This window comes from Corella eumyota, chromosome 3, assembly GCF_963082875.1.
Source record: "Corella eumyota chromosome 3, kaCorEumy4.1, whole genome shotgun sequence".
NCBI lineage: Eukaryota > Metazoa > Chordata > Ascidiacea > Phlebobranchia > Corellidae > Corella > Corella eumyota.
This window is the reverse complement of record NC_137492.1, coordinates 6,339,817-6,359,738: the sequence shown is the minus strand read 5'-3', so window position 1 is coordinate 6,359,738 and position 19,922 is coordinate 6,339,817. Positions and strand designations below refer to the sequence as shown.

The window sequence follows — 19,922 nt, the reverse complement described above, 5'->3', positions numbered from 1 at the left end:
ATGGCATATAATCCTCACGGTATTTAGGTTATTGAATCGGGGAAAATCATAGGATTGGGTGTTAAATTTTATGCTTTGGAAACCAATATTAAATGTCAAAATATTTTAGTAAATACCAAAATTTACTTGGTTTTCAATGGATTATATTCGTATGTATGAACCTAAATAAACGGTCGCGGTTTTGACATTTTTTTCTGTTTTTAAATATCTAACAAGAGTTTATCTATATATATATCGTAACTTACAATATGGAGCTATATTTCTATTTATAATTTTTCAATTTATAGGCCTACAGAATAAATAAAACTACCGTTTGTGGTGCGCGGGTAAACCATAAGTTTTTTTATTTAAAAGTTAAGACCAAATTACGACAATTTAATTGCCAACCATGGGGCGGGCCATTGACCAGTAGAATTATTAATTAAATTATATTTGTAAATATAAAATAAATTACGCTTTTATGATTGTTTAACAATGTTATTTACACTTTTTAGGGTAAAGCCACCGGTAACCGGTATGCCTTAAAACTTCGCTCCGTTTTACATCGGGCTCTTTTCTGGGCAGGTTATAAGATTCAGAAGAACGCTTGGACTGTTCTTTTTATTGGAGTTTTGCTTCTAACTGCCTGTTGTATCGGATTTAAACAAGCTCACATGGAAATCGATATCGAGAAGTTGTGGGTCGAAGGTAAAGTTTTAAATTTAAAAAATAAGTATTTACGTTTGATAAACCGGATCACCTGTACTTTACGGTTCTCATAAACTTTCGTATTTTGCGGTCCTAGCTAATTCTCTTTCGTACTTTACGGCCCTACCTATTTCTAGCTAATTCTCTCTTTCGTATTCAGCGGTTCTCGCTAATTCTCTCTTGTACTTTACGGCCCTAGGATTTTCCAAGAACCGTTAAATACAATTGATCCGATGGTCCCACACAATATGCAAAAAAAATATTAAAAATTTAAAGTTGACCATAGTTCGGGTTTATTTATTTACTTGTGGGTGGTCATTTTATAAGAAAAACACGTGATTTTGTTAATAAATAAACTACAAGCCGTTAATTTCCGTGTTTTAGGCTGGTCAGACACTAATCGTGAACTATAAACAAGCAAAGTCGAATTTATTTATTAATATAAGTAAAATGTATATATGGAGAAAAAATTACAAGATTTAAATTAGTAAGACGATTTCAAGTTGTAATCTTTTCTGATTGAAGTATATAAATATTATTACATTTGCCCTCGCCAAAACATGATTTCACTACAAGTATTACTTCTTATATATATTTATAACGACGCGTACTGTTGTTTTACATTAATCAAAAACCTATTTTTTGTGAAGTTTAATAAAAAAAAATTTATAAAATCGGAAAAGTTTTCGTGGAATAAATTACCCAGTTCAATTTTGTGCCAATTCAATTTTCTGATTTTGTTTTTTATTTGAAGGCGTTGTAATTCTAAGTGATCAAATTAGAAAACAGCATTGTGCAAATATTAAAAATTGGGTGCAAGACATTTCGGTTTAGTTTCGTTTCACTGACCAAGCGTGTAGGCAGGCACTTGACAAAGGCGCGCAGTACGGTTGCGTGCTGGCGTATTATTTTTCAATTAGGTACACTTAATCTTATTTGGAACGCCTAAGCGTGTATGTAGTAACGTTCATTAATAATCATCGAAGACCGGTATAGCCTAGGTGGTCCACTAATTTCAAAATCTACAGGTTAAGAAAAAACATATTCGCCAATGATATTTTCGTTCGAAATCAGTAATTGAACCCCACCCCACAGATAAAAACTTGTGTTATTACTGCATAGTAGTACTATTAATACTTACAAGTGCGTCTTTTGGAACTAAAATTACAAACCCAGCTTTTTTTAATTAGGCCACCTAAACGCGTAAGTTTTATTATGCTTTTGTGTGTAAAAAACTATTTGGAACTTGTTTGTCCGCCCTACGGGCTGCAACTTAATTGTCGTTTTGTGCTTTTAAGTTGTAGTAAAATAGAAGTTATTAGCAATTAATATATGCCTGGGATAATTTACCAGCGCACTACAAACAGCATTTTTTCGATGACCTCATCCTCTAAGCTTCAATATTTGCAGATCATCATTGACACCGACGTTTAGATATTTAGCATTTAAAAGGTTATATTAAATTGGAGATACTACTTACGACAGGAATAAAAGAAGTCCCCTGGATTTTATTTTTTTGACCGTTAACCCAGTGCTAGAAAATTCAGCGTTGATTTTTATTCTTTTCAGATTTAAACTCGACTGTTTTAAAATCATTTCATTCGACAATGGGTGGCCCTGTTTATTAAAACGCTCGTCAATCACGAAAAAATTTCACGCGATGCCGTAAAATTCACTGTCGTGACGTCACTAATCTTTCGCCACGTCATTCCGGTAAAAAAGCGTGAGTCAGGCGAGTTATTAAGGCTTAGTCGTTTCGCGTATTTTAATTTTCCATCGTCGTGTCCTTATTGTTATTATCAACGTCGTCCTATAGCGACCTTTAAAATAAGGATTTCGATATTTACAAAACACTGTCGTTCAAATCCAACAAACCGTTGAGAAACTAACAATATTTTCCGTGGTCAGTTTGGTTGTTTTTTGTTATTTTGCATCCGTTACAACATTGGTCGTGCGTAGAAAGTTGATCCCGCATGTTGGTATGTTCGTCGGTATTTTACCTTTAGGTGAAAGTTTATGAAATATTTGAAAAAATATCACGTTGATTAAAAGTGGGAATTAGAAATATGTTTTAACTTACGCTATAAAGTCCAGCAAAAATGACGACATTTTTAGACAAACAAATTTCCTGTTAGACTATCGTATGATAATTTATAGGGTTTTGTTTAAAAATATTTAAATTTAAAGCAAATTAAAAGTGTAAACTTATAGCATAGTACACAATATTCAAGTTAAAACATATTGGCCCTTTTATTGAGCACGATTTACCACAGAAAACGTTTTTTAACTTGCTTAGCAACCGATCAACCCGATCGCCTGCCAGCTTTTGATTGCAATATATCGATCAGCATAAAACCCAAGCTTATCCGTCATATTTCCTTGACATAAATCGCCTTGTACTGTTTTCGGCTCGGGTTGCAATGCTAAGTGCTGTATACCGGCCGCTCGAGACCGAATATAACGCACTTAAGCTTAATTCCAAGGCAGATATTCCTTGTCAACAGCCTCGCTTAGGCGGAAACCACACGCACCCAGCATAGTAGTACATATCTTAAACCTAACCCCACTTTGATGATCGAAATATCGTTATAGATCTCATAATTTTACACGAAGTAATCTGTATAGGCATTATAAGTTAGGGCCAAACTGAGGTACCCGTTTCCCTAGATTCGAGGTCGATTAAGAGCTAGAGTGGAATAATAAGCTAGCTCGGTGGCCGAGATAAGATAATGACAGCAGCTAATCTAACTGACGCCAGTAGCCTGTATGACCTATAGCCTGTCGTCGCCAACATGAAGATTTAAACAAAACCCGTGTACTCCCCATGCGTAATATTTTAAATTTTTATAGAGTGTTCTAAAACGCTTTGAAGTACAAGAAAAAAATTACGTGAAATATTAAAGTTTTTCAAATACTGTGAATTTATTTAAAGTTAGCAATTCGTTTTTATACCTAATAAATGTAAATTAAAGTTTTTTTTTTAAATTGGTTTTTCGCACATAGATATAAGTAAATAATAAATACGATACACAACTAATGTTACAACAATGCGACGGGAAGAAATGACAAAATCAATTTAATGATTTAAAATTAAAACATGCCAAAAGTAATATTGTTTACCTAAAGATTTTAAGTATGTTATGGCATGGTCACTAAACCCAATTTTTTATACGTAACTATTCATTAAAAAAATAAGTTAAGCCATCGGTTAAATTTAGTCTGTTATTTTCCCTTAATTGACCACACGTTTACAGTGTTCAGGGGATTAACAAAAACAACAGGAATCAATTTAAATGTTTAGTTTTACACATTTTTTACATTCGCATTAGCTTTTACGATTTGTTTTCAATAAAACTTTTAGATATCACATGTCTAAACTGAGACTTCATTAAATTTAATAACATATTAAAATTTTATTGAAATTTGAATGTTTGCACAGCATAGGCTATAACAAATATGTTTATAATATGATTATAAGTAAAATAAGAATGTGGTATTCAAAAAAAATTGCTTCGTTGTTTTTGGTAAATATTTTATTTTTAAAATAAGTCCAGATGGCATATAATTATAACTAAACGTTTCGAAAATTGTATATTCGATATAGAAATTATTACATATTGATGCTTTAAATAATGTTGTTAATGTGAAAAATTGTAACACGTTAATACAATGTCTTATTTTATTATCTACCGATTTTATTTAAAGTTTTAAAATATTACTGTAAAATTTAATTTTAACTTTTTATTTTTAAATTTTTTGTGGAACTATTTTTATAAATTAATTTAAACCTTTTAACCTTGTTTAATGTTTAACCAAAAATTCGATGCATTCCGTATTATGCAATCCTTGAAGGCACGCGCTTATCTTTTAAGACATCAATTGTCATTAAAGTTGTCAACTCGTATTTCGATTTTACCTGAAAGTCGGGCTAAAAGTTGACTACTATTGCGGTGCCTTTGCCTTTGTTAGAATACCGGGCGAGATTAGGCCAATTATTAGGTTTGGTTAGCCGAGATAAGAAAAAAATTTGATTGGGAATCTATCCCGTTAAAAATCACTTTAAAAACTTCGACCCCAAAAAAAATCAAAAAAATTTCGAAAACGGCAAATTTTTTAAGGCGTAATAATTTTTCTATTTCTAACTTAAATGACAACAAATTAGGTTAAGGTGGGTTCTTATCTTTTACCCATTAAACTCATTTTCACTCTCACGGGTTACCAACTATCTGTTTTGATTAAGTAAAGCTGATTAAACATGCAGAACACTTTTAAATATTAAAATACATTTGTTTCATGCAATTTTAATTTAACAATAATTTTATTTCTTGATTTTTTTAACGTTTAATTATATGGGTTGTTAGCATTAATTGGTATACAGGTATATACTTGACTTTAAATAACACCCGATTAGTGTATCATAATATTGGAAACTGCCATTTTTTCCATATTACCTTAAGGTGATAAGTTTTTATATTTTTTATTGCGGGGGGGGTGTGCTGTTATGACGCGTTTAAGCTATCCGTAAACGCCGGGCTCAAGGGCGAATAGTGTGGCGATTGTGCGGCTCGAACCCGAAACTTTTCGGCTCATAGTCTATTACCATGACCGCTTAACCACACTGCCGGACTATTGGACACTGTTTTAACTTGATTTTATTCTGTTTTAGCCGGTGGTCAACTAGCAGAGGAACTCGAGTACACAAAACAATCTCTTGAAACCAACTCTGCTTCGGCGTCGGACGGTTACACGATTCAGATTATGATACAAACTGGTGAAAAATTAAACGACATCGAATCTCTGAAACTGCATTTAAAAGCGGCTATTGCGGCGACTAAAGTTACAGTGGAAATGTATAACCAGTAAGCTTCGTTTGTCCTGTTTTATTCTTGATAGTACGTTGTTTTTAACTTGAAATTTGTTTTCACAAAAACAAGGTTGAAGATCAAGCGGTCTAAAATACTAATAATAGTAAAGTTTAAGGCATAGATCGTAAGTTTTTTTTTGTATATCTTTATCCTCAGGCATGGGAAGGTCGAATGCGCAATCTAAACATAGAGTAACATCTGTTACTCCGACCCAGTTTCGAGTTGGCTTCAGCAGTTTGGGATATTATAGATTATAATTGCCCGATAATTATGCTGCTGATTAAGTGCTGGCTCAACAGGAGTTCATACCGTTTATAGTGCCTTTACCAAGGGCGCTTTAGCATGAGGGCAGAGTAGGGATTGAACCCACGACCTCATGTGTGGCGTAGCAAGTGTTCTTACCACGCTACCAGTGGTTAAATGCTTGTATATTTTTTACTTGTTATATTTAAATATAGAAGAACGTACAGCAAATATTATTTTTATTAAGAACTTGGAGTTTTAGTGACGTTTGTTATAAACAAAGTATTCCCACGACATCGGAGGACAGCTCTTTCTTCAATTATGTAAGTAACTGTGAAATAAAGGTGTATCTAAGGGCGTGACAAAGCTAAAATCTTATTAAACCACTGTCTATAAACAAAACCGTAGTCAAATAATATAGGTACACCTTCTTCTAAGTTTTTTTTTTTATTTAAGTTCTTATAAGTTGTTTGTTTTTGCTACTTTTACCTATAACCCACTGATAAACTAATCTAAAATATATATTAATATCACATTAAACCTATCATTTTATTTATTTATTTTTCAAAATACCAGGTTTGGTTAAAACGTAAACGTACTCTGATTATACACTGTAATATGTTATTACGATATTCAAGCGAACAATTTATTTAGCTTGTGTAGTTGTTTTGCTTAAAAGTTTGTGTTATTTAAAAACAAAAATTTTATTTTAAGATTTTGGAAAATGTTTTTCCCTGTTTTATAATCACCCCACTCGACTGTTTTTGGGATGGGGCAAAACTATTGGGGCCCGAATCCTCTCTGCCCTTTGATGTGTAAGTATTTTTAAATTTATTTAAAAAAAAAAAAAAAAAATTTTTAAAATCAAAAATTTATTATTTTTTATTTTTTAGTTGTTCTAATATTATTATTTTTTTAAAGATCGGGTCAAAATATAGCATGGACATCACTTAACCCCTTGCTTTTAATTGATGACCTCATAGCCTCAGTGAACCCACAATCAAAAAATTTAAAAAGCGAATTATTTTATTATCGAAATTTGATGGTTGAGGTAAGAAAATAAAAAAAACAAAAAAATCTAATTTTTTTTGTAAAATTTTTTTAAAACTTTTTTTATAAATATTGAAAATTTTTAATTTTTTAACTGAAAAATAAATTGATTTATTAAATAAGGTTGGTTTTTATGTTTGTATAACAGGCTGGTATAACATCTGGATATACAGAGAAATGGTGTTTAGATCCTTACGACCCCGAGTGTCCACCTACAGCGCCCAACTATGACTCTAAACAGGTATTTCATTCAAAAGTTTTTTTTTAAATAATATTACTTTTAATTTTAAAGTTTTAATTTTTTTTTTAAATGATAACGTAAATCTATGTATCATAAAATTTTTTTAAAGATTTATTATTTTAGGAATTTATTTTATTTATTTAAAATATTAGGTTTATTAAATAGTAATTATATTAGTCGTTGATGTAATATCTATTTTTATTAAATTTTTTTTATTTAAATAAATTTTTTTGGTTAAAAGATATATTTTAAAATCAAATATTGTAACACATTTATTAAATTATGGAATTTTATTGTACATAATTTAATATAGTCTAGAGCTATAATTGCCGATAAGTTAAAATTATAGGTCTCATATTGGCATATTTTAATTGGAAATTTAATTATTTTTTTCTTAAGTTGCCCGACGTTAATGAATTATTTGAAGCTGGGTGTGCAGGATTTGCTGATAATTTAATGAGATGGCCACTCGATCTTGTGGTGGGTGGAATACAACGTGACAGCACTGGAAATATAACAAGGTGTGATTTTTTGACTTGAAATAGGTTTTAAGATTGGTGTTCGATTCCCGGCAACTACTATTTCTATTGTTAAATTAATTTTTAGAAATTACCGATACCAAATTTTTTTTTATTGGCAGTATTTTTAAATTAATATTTGCTCTCTAAAATATGCATACGTCAAGAGACATTTGCCAACTTTTTTGCCCCACTAGTCATTGTTTATATTTAAGCGTATAAAAGAATTTAGCAAAACACAACATACTAAAAAAATATCTGAACAAATTTATTATTTGTGAAATTTTACGATATTGCGCTGAAGAAATATTATTTAAAACTGGTGTCTATAAAATTACTTTCCAAAAATAAAACTTTTTTCTGCAAAATCTTGCAATCTAATCTAAATGCATCAAGACCTTCGCGTACGTTTTTATCTGCAACAAGTTTGTTATGAAAACTAATCCGTGTTTTGAATTATTTGTTATATGTGATCCCTAAATTGTTAAACAAAATACTTCGAACCTTCAAAGAACGATGTTGTGATGTTGTTGCTATTAACGTTACAATTTACACTTAGAAGTCATTTGAGCGTTAGGTTTTTTTTGAGAAGTTTTCAATTGTTGTAACTCTAAGTACATGAAATCGTGTGTAAACGGTTTTAAAATAGACATATTGTTTTAGAAATTATTATTAAACACAAGCATTTGGCATTATGTTTAAAGTAATGGAATCGTGACCATATTTTTGTGTAACTTACATGACAACTTAAAAGTAGCATTTTTGTATTGACTTGTTGCTACAACAAAAACGTAATACGGTACGTCAGTCTACACAATTTTTGCATTAGAAGATTTTTTCAGTTGTGTTAGTCGTTATGCTTCGTTACATATTTAAAAAATATTTAATAACAACTAAAATAAAATAATAAATGTCACCAAGATATTACTTAGTCAAAATATAGTCTCATACATTTAGGAATTACTTTTAGCATAATGCTCTCGGACGGAGTGTTTTAATTTAAAGTTAATATAGTAGTAAGAGAAATACATATAAATACATATTTTTTAATTTGGCAAAACTGTTTAATTTAAAAACAATTGATTAAAAGGAGCTTGCTTGGAGTTTTTTGTTTATTGAATTTGTATTAAACAGTTTAATTTTTAGTAGTAAAATTAATTAATAAAACATTTCGAACGAACTATTTGACTTTATACAGTTTTTGCCATATCTCTTTTATAACTAACGGTAACTCATTTTTGAAGTCTGTAAACTACAATTTTAGTAAATTAAATTTTTGGTTTACTTTAGAGCGCAAGGTTTGCAAACCCTACTTCAGCTTATGGGAAAGGAAAACATGTACGAGTATCACAAAACAATTAAAACTGATCCGGGGTGGAGTTTGGAAAGAGCGGGCGAAATTTTAGCTGAATGGCAAAGAAAATACGTCAAGGTGATAATGAATTATTAATTACTAATAAATCTATCATTTTTTTTAGTAAAAAGGATTATTTTTAATTGTTGTTTTAGAGAAGTACATGTTAAATTTACTTGAACACCAAAATAACTTAAAAACTAAAAATTTCTTGGGTTGTTATTTTTTTTGTTAAATTTACACCAAAAACCGAAACTATTAAACACTAAATGTTTTTTTTAGGAAATTTACATGGTTAACACAACAAACAACTCTCCAGCGAACAAATCAGACGAACTTTTTGCATTTAGTTCTACAACAGCTTCCGATATTTTAAACGAATTTTCCAATATAAGTTACATTCGCGTCATAGGCGGTTACGTTTTAATGGTAGGTGACTTAAATTTTTTTTATTTAGCTTTTATGAAACTTTTAATAAATATTAGTAAGTACTATATTGGAGATATTTTTTTACCTAATTGATAAAGTTGGTGTCACTAAACACAAAAATGGTTTTAACTTTAAATAATTTTACTTGCTCTTTAAGTAACATAATTTTGAAAAAAAATATTAATTTAACTAAAAAAAAGAAAAGGAAAGAAAGTACTAGTTTGTTTACACTCACTACGCTAACTTAGTACTTTCTACGTCACACGAAAAAATATGGTAACCTGGTTTTTGTGTGTTCATTATTTTCAATATTTTTTTCAAAATTAAACTGTAAGTACCACAGACATTTTTAAGAGGTTCTAAAGGCATTTTTTGATTCAGTATCGACCAAACTAACGTGCTATATACACCACTTTCTAAATTGCAAAATATTCTAATATAGCACTTTTACAAAAAATTGTTTTTTTACAGATTGGTTATGCGTGTATTTCTCTTATGCGAAAACGTGCTTCCCGTTCTCAGGGTGCAGTGGGGGTGTTGGGTGTTCTGTTGGTGGCTTTATCAGTGGCTGCTGGACTTGGAATTGCTTCTGTTGTAGGAATAAGTTTTAACGCCGCTTCTACTCAGGTTTATTTTTTAATTTTGTATTGTTAATCTTTCATCGCCTGAATAGACAAGTTTAGAATATGTAAAATGCCTTTAATGTGGTTTATTTTATAAAGTTCTATTTTAAAATGCTGATAATTTACAAATTTAGTAAACTGCTAAAATTTTATCTAAACGACTTTTCTTATTAACTTAATATGATAAAACGTTATCAAATAATTTCTAGAATTTATTTTTTCAATGTTTTAAATATAATTTTTTTTCTATATTTAATATTAACAAACTTAACACAAATTTAGGTTCTTCCATTCTTAATGTTAGGGTTAGGAGTGGACGACATGTTTTTAATGGCTCATCATTTCGGTGAAATTGCCATTCTTACTTACATACCATTTGAGGTAACGTTTTATTTTTATATTTCTACTAGTCGAACGCTTAATAAATTCGAATTTTAAAATGAAAATTTTTTTTTTGGTTAAAAAAAAAATTATTTTATTTTTTTGAAACAGGAACGAACTGGGGAATGTTTAAAGAGAGTTGGTGTGAGTGTTATTCTGACGTCATCAGCTATTTTATCTGGATTTTTATTTTCTCTCATTATTCCCATGCCCGCTTTACGTGCATTTGGATTACAGGTAATTTTCTTACAATAATTCTTACGATCTTTTTTTTGTATATATCTTTATCCTCGACGTGGGAAGGTCGAATGTGCGACCTAAACATAGAATAACATCAGTTACTCCAACTCGAGTTGACTTTAGCAGTGAAGGTTATTATAGATTATAAATCCCCAATAATTAAACTGCTGATCAAGTGCTGGCCTGGCAGTGGGTCATATCTTTTATAGCGCCTCACTCAAGGGCGCTGCAGCATGAGAGCAGTGGGGATTGAACCCATGATCCCACGTGATGTAGCTCAAATATCTTAAACATAATTAAACCGTAAAAGTATAGGCACAAGTTTATTTATAACTAGGTTAGCTTTATTTATAATGTAAATTTTGAATAAAGGTTCTAAGGAATTTATAGTAGAACACATAACATTTTATATTTTTATATTTTGTGTTTATTTATTAGAAATTTAAAAAAATATATATAAATAGCCTTCAATGTTAGTTTAGTTTTGACACTTGTGTGTGTTGCTTAATTGGACCCCATTTATCATACTAATATTTAACTCTATTAACTAAAATATAAGATTTCCTATTCCGTGCTTCAAATTCGATTTAAAAATATCAACTTTTCGCAATCTACTCGGCTTAAACTATCGCGTATCCTCTGATGCAATAACCCTTTACTCGTGCGATGGTAATCAATTAGGCTTATTTTAAATCCGGCATTTGATATTTCGAACATCAAAGGGTTACACTTTTGTTATTTGTTTTTAAAACGCGTTGATTTGTTCGGTACGTTGACAGATCGCTATAAGTTGAAAGCAAACAACGAAAAAGTCTTCTAAACTCAAAGTGTGAATATTTCAAAGGGTTTCGGGTAAGAATTTGTGAACTTTGCCGTTGAACCGGGCTGAAAAATATGTCTATTATAAACCAATGATAATACCCAAGACCGCTAATCTTATTTTTGAACTTAAAAAGAGGTTTTAGAAATAATTTATGACAGTCGTTGATTGAATTAAATAATTTTAAGCATAAAATGTTTTGTTTATTACAATAGAATTTCTAAATGTAAGATATCATTTGAACTTAAGCCCGAACGGAAAAAAACAAGTAAAATATGGCACCAAAGTTTTAGTTTGTTTAACGCTTTGTTCTGATATACATTTTTGTTTTGCAATGACGCGGTAAAAAATGGAATACATTGACATTTGGTGAACCCATGTCCACGCTTCACAAAAAATAATCATGATATTCTATGCTTCAATTGGATTATACTTGGATTAAACTAAACCCATTGGATATTTAAAGAATGCATCAAATTTTTTTTTTCAATTTTTTTAGTTTTTTTTTAACCCATTCGAAACTGATAAGAAAAAATTCAAAAAATGTCTTGGATGTAACTTATTAGTTATTATAGATTAATATAATACAACTTTACACAAATACCTACTTTTATATCTTAGTAACAGCGTACAGTTTATTCTATTTTTTAAGTGTTTTAAAATTCCGACTTAATTTATTTGTGGTTTTGCATATATTTTCAAGATAAGTTTAAGTAACTTAACTACATTAACAGCCAACCAAGCTTACTGCCTCATTTCTTCTAATTATTTTAACTTTATTTATCAACATCTCACATTCAGCGCATGTAATGGTGTTTTTACTTCGCGAAACAAAAACAGCAAAAATCACGAATTTGTTTGTTTTTTCGTTCAAAGATGACGCAATGTTATCCAAAAACCAAAAAAAAACGCAGCGAGCAAGTGTGATTAGTTACCAAATCTTTAAATTCAAGGCATTAACTTTTTCTAATCGGGCGAGAGTCAGTTTTTTGACGGATGGTTTTAGGTAAACAGCTCGGAATTTCGAATAGCAATCTTTCTAAGCCTGGTCTTTGATTGAGTCTGGGCAATTATTTGTTGAATTTAAAGCCCGGGATCGCGCTGTGTGGCCGGGATTTATGGTTTTTTGTTTATTGTGTGGTTTGGGCTTCGAAAATAACTCCCGAGTTAGAATTCAACTTGACTGAGGTGGTTATAATGGTTCAAAGTTAGAACTAATCGGATTTCTTTCGGACAGAAAAGATTAAACCGTTAAACTTTGTGGGTTTTGTGTTTTTTTGCTTACCAACACATATTTCGTTTGCACTGACAGAAAGTTCTCATACTATCCTATTACTTAACCTCAAAGTTATGTAATAAAATGGGTTTATAAACTCATTTAATCTTCTTTAAAATATGTGCATACGTTATTTATTGGGTAGTACTAAGACTTCAATTCCAACTGCTAGGTTTAAAAATGCCAAAATAAAAAAAGCTAATAGTCGAAATTTATTAAAACTTGCCTTATTTAGTTGATAGGTCATCAAGTTTTTTTGGGAGTTTAAGTTTGTGTTATTTTTTATCCAGGCAGCAATAGTGACCGTGTTTAACCTGATCGGCGTGCTCGTCATCTTTCCAGCCATACTCAGCATCGACCTCAAGCGGCGAAAAAACAACAAACTCGATATTCTGTGCTGTTTTGACAGGTTTTTCAATTTGCTATGATCTACTTAATCAGCAATCAAATTTTTTTTTAAACTTTTTAAAATAAGTATATAAATAAAATTGTTAAATATTAATAATTAAATCATTATTGTTGCAGCTCGACGGTAAATGACGTCATCGACATTACGTCAGAGTCGCAAAACAATCGTCAATGCGCGCGACATTTCCACGTGGTTCACCACCCGACGGCGTTGCCAGGCAACCGAATAGAAGAAGGAAATACTGAAGCAACTATTACTATGCATCATACGATTCAGGTTTTTATGAAATTTATTTCAGGAAATTAGTTTGCTAAAAATATTTTGTTTTTTGAATTGAATCTAATCGAAATTAAATTTTGAATGGAGTTTTAAAATGTTGTATGGACTTCTCTGTATTTATAATTTAATCATAAAAAGCGCTATAGTATTTTTTACTTAGTTACTGTTATTAAACATAACAAATTTTATAACCAATGTTTTTATTTTGCTTCTTTAAAAAAAATTTTTTTTTTTTAATTTTTTTTTTTAAGTTTAAATATTTGTTTTACTTAAGGCTTACTCGAACAAATCCTACACCACCGTTCTTGGCCCCACCGCCCAATCGAACCCCGGTAGTTCCCCAAGTTCGGGGTATCAGACCCCACGGACCCCACCCCCGGAATATTCAACCCGCGACAGAACTGTCACCCCAAGTCGACCTCGGGTAGCTTTTGTAAACCAGTCGGGAATAAGTGACGGAAGTCCCGCTTCGAGGGGAAATATCGTCCATGTAAGTGTTGTGCTTATTTCAGTTAAATGTTAAGTTTAAAAAAGTCAGTTCATTAAATTAATATTTTGATGCCTTTTGATTATTATCATTATTTTTTTGTATATATCTTTATCCTCGATATTGGAAGGTCGAATGCGCGAACTAAACATAGAGCAACATCAGTTACTCCGACCTAGTCTCGAGTCTCCAGTGGCAGTTTGGTATATTATATAGATTATAACTGCCCGATATCTATGCTGCTGATTAAGTGCTGGCTCGGCAGGAGTTCGTACCGTTTAAAGAGTTAAGGGCGCTACTGCATAAGAGCAGTGGGGATTGAACCCACGACCTCATGGTGGTGTAGTGAGCGTTCTTAGCACTACACCACGCTACCAGTGAATTTCGGTCCCTTGTTGTTAAAATAGTTTATATACTTTAAATTGTAATTTTTAGTTGCAAAAATTTGTATTTCTTTTAGACGAACCCTGTACCGCTATCTAGCGGCCGTAAAAATCGCCGAAGTAATCCACCTACAAACCTTTCAACCCCTATGGAAAGTGTTCGGAGTTCGACTAACAGTCTGGTGCCCCACCGTCGTAAAAAGAAGGGGTTTACATGGTTACCCAATAGGGGTAAAAGATCGGGGTCTCGTTACGCATGGTGCGCTAAGTTGCCATCTATGACTATAAGCCAGCTGGGTGAACGTTATTTTGCCCCCTTTTTGCTTCGAACCCCAGTCCGGGTAAGATTTTTTCTTAAGTTGTTTTTTGGTATAAAGCCCACTTTTTTAGTAATACAAAATAAAATTTAAATTTCAGGTTGTTGTTCTTATCTTCTTTGCCCTCTTACTCGGAGCTTCAATTTATGGAACCACTCAAGTTCGGGACGGTCTCGACCTTGGTGACGTGTTACCACGTGGCACAAGAGAACATAAAGCTATTGTAGCCCAAACCACCTACTTTTCCTTTTACAATATGTACATCATTACTAAGCGTAAGTAGTGACGTCATTTCAACGTTGTGTTTTTCTGTCGTAATGTCGGACTAATTTTTCTTTTTTTTCGGCAGAATTTGATTACGCAACGAACCAGCAAAACCTATTAAATCTTCACTACCGAGTTGGTAATTTCAGTTACGTCATCAGACAAAATGATGGCACAGTTCAACAATTTTGGCTTCAATATTTTCGTGAATGGTTAAATCGTAAGTTAAGAGAGTTTATATTATCGTTTTTAAAACAGAAATCGAAATCATTTGTTATGCGAATTTACTATTATATCAAAACTGTTATAAAAATATATATATACAATAAAGCTAAGTGGACGATATATATACATCCATTTGGCAAATTATCATTGGCAAAAAACTTGCTAATTGCGATCATTTTACGATATAATGCAGTCTGTAGGGCAGGCAATCAACTAGTTGTTATTAATTCTGTATACATTGTACCATTTAAAATAGGAACTCTAAAATAAATATTATGTTAAAATGACAAAATTTAATTTTTAAAAATTAAAAAATATCAATTTTTTGGGTGACTTTTTAGTTAAAATGTTGTATATAAACCTTATCATTTTGTTTTATTAGGTTTACAAGACGAATTCGACAGAGATTGGGCACTGGGAAACGTAAACGCAATCACGTGGACTCCCCAAGCGAGTGATAATACAGTTCTTGCTTTCAAACTTCTTCTGCAAACTGGCAGAAAGGAAAGACCGACTGATTCCGGCAGAATAGGGTGCACGTCGTACATAACCAACTGCACAAAGGTGATTTTACCCAAAATTTCTTTAAAATTAAATTAAACTGCAGCAATTAAAACTAAAGTGGTTGATTTTAAAAGGTTAAATTTTTTTTATTTTATACTTAGAATTTTTTTAAATTGTTTTTAAAATTTTTTTAAAAATGTCAATTTTTTTCAAGGTGAACCTGGTTCGTTTGGTCTCCCCCGAGGGTATAGTCCGAGAAGATGGGTTCTACAATTATCTATCAGCCTGGGTTTCCGCTGACCCCCTATCCTACGCCGCGTCACAGGCCCAGATAGTACCCGCACCCACACCGTGGCCCCATGTAAGGGGTGAAATGAACTTGGAAATTCCGAGGTCGTCGTCCATACGTTATGCACAAATGCCTTATTATTTAAACAGTAAGTTTCAGTAACTTAATGTGTTATGTTACAGAGTTTTGCAATTTTGTAGGTGATGTATATAGCACATTAGTATGGTTGACACTGAATTACCAAATGGCTTTAGAACCTCTAAAAAATGTCTGTGGTACTTACAACTTAATTTTCAAAAATACTGGAAAATGATTAACATAAAAAACCAGGATAACATATTTTTTGTGTGACGTAGAAAGTACTAAGTTAGCGTAGTGAATGTATACACGCTAGTACTTTCAACATCATCACAAACAGGGCTTCCCTTTTCTTTTTTTTAATTAGTTTTATTTTTTTTAAGTTGTATAACTAACTTAAAGGTAGGTGAAATTATTTAAAGTTAAAATTATTTTTGTGTTCAGTGACACCAACTTTATCAATTTTTGAGTATAAAAGTAGCGCTAATATATGACTTTAACAGCGCAAATTTTCAAATTTTTTGATATTATTTTCTAGTATAGTTTACATCATTAAAATTTAACTTGAAAGAATATGCCTTTTAGTGCTTTGTTCTAATTTCAAGTTATTTTTAATAATTTTGACTTTTTAGAATATTTTAATTGCAATATTAGTTTTAGGGCTCAGCATTATTTAAATATCGTTAGTACCTTAATTAAGGATCAAACTTAGGGCCCATGACTGATATATTGTCATATGCTAAACTTTAGTTTGATTAAATATTCAGACTTTATGTAAAGTATTTTAAAGTCCTGTATTGGCAATTTTTTTAAATTAAAATTGATAAAGTTGGTGCATTGAGCACAAAAATGGTTTTTAAAGTTGGTGTTATTGAGCACAAAAATGGTTTTGAAAAGAAATGCCTTGTTTGTGATGAAGTAGAAAGTATTAACTTGTATACATTCACTAAGCTAACTTAGTACTTTCCACCTCACACGAAAAATATGGTAACCTGGTTTTTGGTGTTCATTACTTTTAATATTTTTTGAAAGTTAAATTGTAAGTACCTCAGACATTGTTTAGAGGTTCTAAAGGCATTTTATGATTCAATGTCAACCATACTAACGTGCTATATACAACACTTACATAATTCCAAAACTCTCTAATATAGCACTTTAATATTTTTTAGATTTTATGTTAACTTTAAAAACGAAAAATAAATTAAACAATATTTTAGACCTCCGAGAAAACGACGATTTCGTCACTGTTATTCGTCACGTGCGTAACATTTGCGAAACTACCGCGGAGACAACAGACGTCGATTCCTACCCGAGTGGATATCCTTTTATTTTTTGGCAACAATATATCGACCTCAGATTTTGGTTGTTCATTGCACTTGGCTGCGTTATTGCCGCCGTCTTTCTCGTTCTGTCGTTGGTGTTATTAAACGTTTGGGCTTCAGCAATTATGGTACGTGGCGTTTTAAACAGCAGTTTACACCAACAGATTAAAGCCTTTCTTATGGCTTGGTCAAACTTGATAATTTTTTATGCGTTTTTAAATTCATAATTTTCTTTAAAATATAATGTAATATATATTTTAGTAAAAGTCTAACATTTTATAATATTTTCACACTGGTCAAGTTTTTATCTTATAATATCATCTATTTTTTATACCACATTATTTCATTAGTCAATTTAAATATTTTAGGCGGTGTTTCTTGCCATGATTGCAACCGAATTATTTGGTTTCATGGGAGCGAGTGGTGTTAAATTGAGTGCAGTGCCGGCTGTTATATTGGTTGCAGCCATTGGAATCGGAGTAGAGTTTACAGTTCATATTACATTCGCCTATCTAACATCTTGTGGGACTAGGTATGTTATAAAGTTAATATTTTTCTGATATTTTTTGTATACGCCTTGTCCAAATAGGCATTTTTTTCTAACACTAAAATTTTAAAAACAACTTTCTGCCGAAATTAAGATTAACATTTTTTTTAAATTAAAGGGCCTTTTTCAGAAAAAGGTTAGAGTAAGCAAAAGGCTTAATAAAAATGTGAGATTAAAAATGGCGTAAAATGGCGTTTTTTGGCATATGACAGTAATTCGTTTACTTATTTTTTGTTTTTGTTAGTTATTTTCTACTAGTTCAATAGTTACTTTGAAATTTAAACAATTTTTTCTTTTTAAAACACACAAGTACAAAATTATTCGCATCAGGCCCTTTTTAAAATTTAGTAATAATTTATTATTTAATTTTTTAATGAAGGTTTGTTGGTATAAGAGTAGATAAAACAAAGTCCAGGTGTGAAAAATTACTGCTAAAATAATAACCATATCTATTACAAACTTGTTTTTACAACACTTAAACCAATTTGTTCTTAAAACCTTTGTAAAAACATTAACTTTATCATAGTTAAATAAAAAAGGTTATATATTTTAAATTAGATAATTTGCCAAGATAGATTTTGTTAATATGATGTTTGTGCAGAGGTTGTCGCCTAATTTAAGTAACGAGCATTAACTTCTCAAGTTAAACGCTGTAACCTAATTTGTTAGAGTTTTTCAAATACAGCCTACCTAATTAAAAATACTTTAAAAGTAAAAAAAAGTCTTATAAAATATGGCTAAACTTTGCTTTTTATGCTAAGTTTGTTTTCTGCAAAAAAAATTTAAAAAAAGTACAACAAACGGCTCAGAAATGGCAAAATAAGAATAAGTTTCTATGTCTGCCAGCGTATGAACTTACGACGATGACGTTTTGCGTCACATGACGCGCGAGCGTAAGGACTTTCCCTATTTACAATATTTTAACTGCAAATCCCGATATCCCAAAAACTACTTGATCAATTTTAAAAATAATGGTATCCTCGTGCAAGTTGGAAAAATTTCAACATAATTAAAAAAGAAACTCTGCGGCCACATCATCTTGTTATGTAAAACATTTTTTACGCTTATAGTTTGCTAAATTTGAAACTTTGTTTTTTTTTTAGAAATCTTAATATTTTATTTATATAAAAAAACATATTTACATATTTGTAGAAAAGAACGTGTACAACATAGTATAGGGCATATGCTTGGGCCTGTATTGGACGGAGCTATATCCACTTTACTCGGAGTTGTTATGCTATCCGGATCCGAATTCGACTTTATTGTAAAGTAAGATTTTTTTATTTATATTTACAGTATCCAGAAAGATTATGTTCAAATCCGACAGCGTTGTGTAGTGGTAAGAACACTTGCTACACCACCATAAGGTCGTGGGTTCAATCCCCACTGCTCTCATGCTACGGCGCCCTTGAGTAAAGCGCTATAAACGGTATAAACTCCTGCTGAGCCACCACTTAATCAGCAGCATAACTACCATGCAATTATAGTCTATAATATCTCAAACTACTAAAGGCAACTCGAGACTGGGTCGGAGTAACAGTTGTTACTCTATGTTTAGGTCGCGCATTCGACCTTTCCATATCGAGGATAAAGATATATACAAAAAAATAAATAAATAAATAAAAATGTTGGGGTAGTTATATTTTGGAATTTATTTTTTTTTGCTTAAATATTATTAAAACAATATATAGATATTTTGATTTTATATATTCTCTTGTTTTTTTTAAAATATGTCACAATGTCATTTAAAACTTAGGTTACAAAATGTCAAGTTATTATACTTTATTATAAAACTGAAAATTATTAATAAAATAAAATAAATTTCAGATATTTTTTCCTTGTTCTTTTTGTCTTACTCGTCCTCGGTGTCTTAAATGGGTTAATCCTTCTTCCTGTGGTACTTTCTTTTATCGGCCCCCCGTCCGAAGTGGTACCGGTCGGCGGTGGGTCTCGATTGAAAACCCCCACACCCCCTTCGACCCCACCTAACGAGCTAGAGTGCGATTGTCACTTCCGCGCTAATCAGAGATCGAATATGAACTCAAATAATAATAATCGAAATTTTCATCACAATCATCATTCAAGGTTTAT

The 19,922-nt window shown here is 31.3% G+C and overlaps 1 protein-coding gene across 2 annotated transcripts in view; it reads left to right on the top strand.

Annotated features, from left to right (window-relative positions):
• Positions 1 to 19,922, top strand: part of LOC145746175 (protein patched homolog 1-like) — a 30,353-nt gene that overhangs the window by 8,444 nt on the left and 1,987 nt on the right. For both annotated transcript variants that reach the window (XM_082564377.1, XM_082564376.1), the window contains exons 2-25: positions 495 to 687; positions 5,354 to 5,546; positions 6,043 to 6,118; positions 6,510 to 6,610; positions 6,717 to 6,846; positions 6,994 to 7,086; positions 7,486 to 7,607; positions 8,895 to 9,036; positions 9,241 to 9,387; positions 9,859 to 10,014; positions 10,293 to 10,391; positions 10,503 to 10,628; positions 13,018 to 13,136; positions 13,253 to 13,412; positions 13,690 to 13,905; positions 14,363 to 14,626; positions 14,703 to 14,877; positions 14,952 to 15,086; positions 15,474 to 15,655; positions 15,810 to 16,032; positions 17,180 to 17,412; positions 17,653 to 17,816; positions 18,984 to 19,100; positions 19,659 to 19,916. In XM_082564377.1, coding sequence (XP_082420503.1) covers positions 495 to 687; positions 5,354 to 5,546; positions 6,043 to 6,118; positions 6,510 to 6,610; positions 6,717 to 6,846; positions 6,994 to 7,086; positions 7,486 to 7,607; positions 8,895 to 9,036; positions 9,241 to 9,387; positions 9,859 to 10,014; positions 10,293 to 10,391; positions 10,503 to 10,628; positions 13,018 to 13,136; positions 13,253 to 13,412; positions 13,690 to 13,905; positions 14,363 to 14,626; positions 14,703 to 14,877; positions 14,952 to 15,086; positions 15,474 to 15,655; positions 15,810 to 16,032; positions 17,180 to 17,412; positions 17,653 to 17,816; positions 18,984 to 19,100; positions 19,659 to 19,916 — 3,824 coding nt within the window. The remainder of the gene's footprint in view (positions 1 to 494; positions 688 to 5,353; positions 5,547 to 6,042; positions 6,119 to 6,509; positions 6,611 to 6,716; positions 6,847 to 6,993; positions 7,087 to 7,485; positions 7,608 to 8,894; positions 9,037 to 9,240; positions 9,388 to 9,858; positions 10,015 to 10,292; positions 10,392 to 10,502; positions 10,629 to 13,017; positions 13,137 to 13,252; positions 13,413 to 13,689; positions 13,906 to 14,362; positions 14,627 to 14,702; positions 14,878 to 14,951; positions 15,087 to 15,473; positions 15,656 to 15,809; positions 16,033 to 17,179; positions 17,413 to 17,652; positions 17,817 to 18,983; positions 19,101 to 19,658; positions 19,917 to 19,922) is intronic.